This window comes from Chiloscyllium plagiosum, chromosome 4 (assembly GCF_004010195.1).
Source record: "Chiloscyllium plagiosum isolate BGI_BamShark_2017 chromosome 4, ASM401019v2, whole genome shotgun sequence".
In the NCBI taxonomy this organism is placed as follows: Eukaryota; Metazoa; Chordata; class Chondrichthyes; order Orectolobiformes; family Hemiscylliidae; genus Chiloscyllium; species Chiloscyllium plagiosum.
This window is the reverse complement of record NC_057713.1, coordinates 83,261,654-83,267,144: the sequence shown is the minus strand read 5'-3', so window position 1 is coordinate 83,267,144 and position 5,491 is coordinate 83,261,654. Positions and strand designations below refer to the sequence as shown.

General features: G+C 38.5%; 1 protein-coding gene across 7 annotated transcripts in view; it reads left to right on the top strand.

Moving 5' to 3' along the window:
* Window positions 1-5,148, top strand: part of ubr5 (ubiquitin protein ligase E3 component n-recognin 5) — a 169,365-nt gene extending 164,217 nt beyond the window's left edge. For all 7 annotated transcript variants that reach the window (XM_043688521.1, XM_043688517.1, XM_043688519.1 and 4 more), the window contains 3 exons: window positions 742-886; window positions 3,561-3,646; window positions 4,060-5,148. In XM_043688521.1, coding sequence (XP_043544456.1) covers window positions 742-886; window positions 3,561-3,646; window positions 4,060-4,272 — 444 coding nt within the window. In that variant the 3' untranslated portion in view covers window positions 4,273-5,148. The remainder of the gene's footprint in view (window positions 1-741; window positions 887-3,560; window positions 3,647-4,059) is intronic.
* The last annotated feature ends 343 nt before the right edge of the window (window positions 5,149-5,491 follow it).

Sequence of the window (5,491 nt, the reverse complement as noted above, 5' to 3'; positions counted from 1 at the left end):
TTTAGAGAATCCTCGACTTGCACTCCCAGATCCCTTTGTACTTTGGCTTTATGAATTTTCTCACTGTTTAGAAAGTAGTCCATGCTTGTATTCTTTTTTCCAAAGTGCAAGACCTCGCATTTGCTCACATTGAATTCCATCAGCCATTTCCTGGACCACTCTCCCAAACTGTCTAGATCCTTCTGCAGCCTCCCCACTTCCTCAGTACTACCTGCCTGTCCACCTAACTTTGTATCATTGGCAAACTTCGCTAGAATGCCCCCAGTCCCTTCATCCAGATCATTAATATATAACGTGAACTTATGTACTTATATAGATGAAGAGGCAATAGGAAGGAAATTATTTGCAGAAAAGTGGTTTATTTTTTGGTTTTCACTTATTCCTTGTGCTAATTGATTGAGAACAGATATGGTAATTGTTTCATAACATGCAAATATGATTTTCTCTCTCTTTTAGGGTCATGCATCCTGTTATCCATATCTGTTTTACTTAAAATGGAAACTGCCTATATTAAGCTCTCCCACTGTAATTATAAACATCTTGTTAGGGTGCACTTCAACCTCGAAGTGTTGCATTATCAAATAAGCTGTTAAATCCAAGCTCCATCTCCTGTAAAGGCCTGTCTAAAGCCATTTGTTTCTGGGTTAAATTATAGATAATTTTTAAAATGTTGCTGTTTGTACACTTTCAGTATCAATTGCTTTGTATTTAATGTATATTGATTTTTTTTTTTATTTACAGGCAATGCGAAAAGGACTACTGGATGTACTTCCTAAGAATTCACTAGAAGATCTGACAGCAGAAGATTTTAGGCTCTTAGTCAATGGATGTGGCGAAGTGAATGTTCAAATGTTGATTAGCTACACATCTTTCAATGATGAATCTGGTAAGGAATAACTGTTTGCTTTGGGCTGAGTAGGGAAGTTAAGATTATTAAATGTTGGTGGATGTTTTAATATTGGGATAACCGTCTTGTGTACAGAACAATGAATGCGTGCAATAGTACTTATTTAACAATGTAATCAGGCCTGTTTTTTTGGGCAGTTAGAAAGGGCTTTAAACTAAATGTTGTGGAAAGATATAAGTTAATGAAAGGACAAGGCAAGAGAGCAAGGTGGCAGTAAGAAAATAATCACGTTGGCAAATAATGAATACACCTCCTTTGAGAAAGGGTGATATAAAAAGGAGAAAATTATACAGGCCAGTTGGCTTAACATCTGAAATAGAGAGGATGTTAATTAACAGTTAGAAAATCTGTGCAATCAGAGTCAGTATGATTTATGAAAGAGCAGTTGTGTTGATTTAATCTATTGCAGTTCTTTTAAGGAAGTAAGTATGAAGTAGATGAAGAAGAACCTGTGGGTGAAGTGTCCTTTGATTTCCAGAAGCCACATCAAAGGTTTCTACATGAGCTCACGGTGTAGGGGGTACCAAAGAAACAGAAGAGCCAGGAGCAAAGTAGACCATTTGCTTCGAGTCTGCTCCACCATTCAGTAAATCATTAAAAATCTATTCATATTCAAAAGTTTGCATTCCCAGCTACACTAGATCACCTTATGTTTTTATAACAAGTGCAGATGCTGGAGATCTGGAACAAAAACAGAAATTGCTGGCAAAACTCAGCAGATCTGGCAGCATCGATGGGGAGAAAACAGAGTTAGCTTTTTGATTCCAGTAACTTTTCATCAGAACTGCTAAGTTTTGCCAGCAGTTTGTTTTTAACGTTATAAAACTACTGTCTTAAAACTATTCAATGACACTGCCTTCTGAGACAGTGTTCCAAAGTAGCATCTCTTCTGAGAGAAAAAAAAATTCTCCTCAGCTCTGACCTAAAGGGACAATCCCAACTTTAACATGTCACCAACAAGAGAAAAGATGATTTCTCTGTCCATCTTGCCAAGAAACTTCAGAATCTTCAATCAAGTCAAAAATCACTCTTTTCAACTCCAGTGATTATAACATGAATAGAGGTTTGGTTATCTCAGGAAGCAGTGGGCATACTTGGATCATTTTTGAGTTAGCAAAATATAAAGAGTGGTGTACCACAGGGATACGTGCTGGAGTGTCAACTACTCAGTCTCTATTCATAATGTAGATGAAGGGACGGAGTGTGTAGCTATCTTTAATCAATCTGTTCAGATATGTCTGACACACTTTTTTGCAGTAAGTGAAACTTGAACCTGGGCCTTCTTGCCTTGAGATAAGGACACCACTGCATCACAAGACTGAGTGACCTAAACTATGATTGCAATATTTGCTGATGACACAAAGGTTTGAAAGAGATCTGGCATGTTACACAAGTAGGCAAGAAAATTGGCATATAGCATATAATGTGGATAAAAGTGAACTCATCCACTTCGGCAGGAAGACTACAAAAGCAGCATATTCATATGGAGAAAAACTGAAGAAGTTGAGATACAGGGGGATTTGGATGTCCTGGGATGACATCACAAGTTTTTTTGTAGTTACAACAAATTAATTAGGAAGGCAAATCCAAGTTAATAATACCCTTCCTATAGCAGGGGTACTAGAACTGTACACTAAAAGTGGCCTCATCAATATCCTGTATTTACCTCCAACATGATGTCCAAACTCCCATATTCAAAATGGTCTGAGCAGTGAAGGCAAGCATGCTAAATGCCGCCTTAACCATTCTGTCGACCTCTAATGCAAATTTCAAAGAACTGTGTACCTGAACCCCAAGGTCTGTTTGTTCGGCAACACAACCTAGGGTCCGACCATTAACTGTATAAGTCCTGCCCTTGTTTGTTTTACAAAAATGCAATGCCTTGTATTTATCCAAATTAAACTCATCTGCCACTCTTCAGCCTATTGACCCAATTGATCAAAATCCCTTTATAGTCTTAGGTAATCTTCACTGATGACTATACCACCAATTTTGATGTCATCCGCAAATCTATTAACCCATGCTCATCCAAATCGTTTACATAATTACAAACAAAAGTGGACCCAGCACAGATCCCAGTGGAACACTGTTAGTCACAGGTCACCAGTCTGAAAAATGCTTTCCACTATCACCCTGTCTCCTATCATCATGCCAATGTTTTCTGCAGTTGTCAAGCTCTCCCTGATTCCCATGTGATCGAACTTTAATTTTGTCTACCATGTAGAACCTTGTCAAAGGTTTTACTAAAGGCCATGTAGACGACAACTACCGCTCTGCAGTCATCAATCTTTTTGGCTCCATCTTTATTTCCCAAGCATAAAGCCATGCTGACTGTCCCTAATCAGTCCTTCCCCCTCCAAAAGGTGTAAAAATCCAATCTCTCAGAATCCCCTCCAACAACTTACCCACCACTGTCAAACTCACAGGTAAGTTATACTGTAGATTTTTTAATCTCATCTTCCCTCCACCCACCCCCCTCCAATAGCTACAATATTCTTCCCCACCAGAGAAAGGTGGTTACATTCTTTTTTATTTGTGACTTCTTAAGTTCAGCTGTTTTCAGAAGAGGCACCATTAAGCAATTAAAGCATTGAATGGGTATTTCCAGGTTAGTCCCAGAGGCATGAATGTAACATTTGTTTTGTTGTGACAGGGGAAAATGCTGAGAAATTGCTACAGTTTAAACGGTGGTTCTGGTCTATTGTGGAGAAGATGAGCATGACCGAAAGACAGGATCTGGTATGAATCTAAAGCAATTCATTTTAAAATAAAAACTGAAAGAACTGCGGACGCTGTAAATGAGAAACACAATCAGAAGTTGCTGGAAAAGCTCAGCAGGTCTGGCAGCATCTGTGGAGAGAAATCAGAGTTAATGTTTTGGGTCTGGTGACCCTTCCTCAGAACTGCAGTTCCGTGGAAGGGTCACCAGACCTAAAACATTAACACTGATATGTCTTCACAGATGCTGCCAGACCTGTGGAGCTTTTCCAGCAACTTCCGATTTATTTTTAAATTGCGTTTGGAAAATTAATGCAGATTTAAGCAAGGATAAGTATGTTTAATCTTGATAAATCAGGTAATAATAGTGCTGAGGAGTGACTTCTGGGAGTAATTTGCTGACTGATGTGATTGGTTTTCTTTCTGGATTTTAGGTGTATTTCTGGACATCGAGCCCATCGTTGCCTGCCAGTGAGGAAGGTTTCCAACCAATGCCATCAATCACCATTCGACCACCAGACGATCAACATCTTCCAACGGCAAACACTTGCATCTCGCGTCTATACGTCCCACTTTATTCCTCCAAACAGATTCTCAAACAAAAACTGTTACTAGCCATTAAGACAAAGAACTTTGGTTTTGTGTAGAATATAATAAAATGTGTGTAATTGTGTGTAATAATATAACTAGGTCCAGGTTTTGTAGATTAATTTTTCATTTGTCTATAAAATTTATGGAAGGTAATGCTGTCACACAACTGGAGGTTCAGTGGTGGTAAACATTCCTGTATTTGGCTTGTAGCTGGAAGTCCAAACCACAGGCTGTAGTAGCTTTGACCGTAACCTCCTAGGCTTTGGCTAGTCAGTATCCTGTTAGCCTAACCCCAGCCAAAGATGACAGTAGATCATGTATTGTTACACTGTGATTATGGTCATTTGGCCTAGGAGAACTGAAATGTTTCTGAAATTTCACTGCTGCCTTTGTCAAAAGTTTCATCAAAGGTTCTTGTATAGAGGGAAGTAGGGAAATTCTGAATAAAACCAGAGAATGCTTTACATTTTGTGTGTGACTATTAAACCTGATGGGAAAAGCCCTTTTGTTTGCCTCATCCATTCATCATTGGATAAATTTTAAATTAAATGTTATGATTTCTTAATTTTAACAGAGGTGAAATATATTCTCTCCCTCATTCTGCCAAGCCATTGTTAAACTGATCTAAAACTGGTATATAGATCTTCTCATTTAATTTATAAGAATATTTAGTTTGGTATTCACAGTACATTTCAGTCACAATGTAAAACTGAGCCTGCTATTGAGCAGGTTGTACAGTATGCTTCTGTTTATCCAAACTACTTATGAAATCATTGGTTTGGTTTGGGTAATCGTGTTCAGTTTAACAAATATGGTTTATTAAATTGAGATTCCAAATATCAAAGTGTACTGTACCAAAGAGTTGGCAAACCAGTGCACATGTGGAAAAATGCATTTTTGTATTAAAATAAAAGAAATTTGCGTTCATTGTACTTGCTGCAGTCCATACGCTCCTGTTGCTTCCTTCATTAGCATGTTTAGAATTGCAAACCTTATCCCCCTACTTTTGTGCCAACTAACAACTTATTAGAGTTGTAGTGTTTATTACAATTTCTGCTGTGTGCGAGAATCAAAATAGAAGTAATCCAACTTTTTCTGTAATCTACATATTAGGAACACAAACTGCACAGTGGCTCAATGGTTATCACTGCTGCTTCCCTGCGCCAGGGACCTGGGTTCAATTCCACCCTCAGGCAACAGTCTCCGTGAAGTTTGCACATTCTCCTTGCATCTGCCTGGGTTTCCTCCAGGTGCTGTGGTTTCCTCCCACAGTCC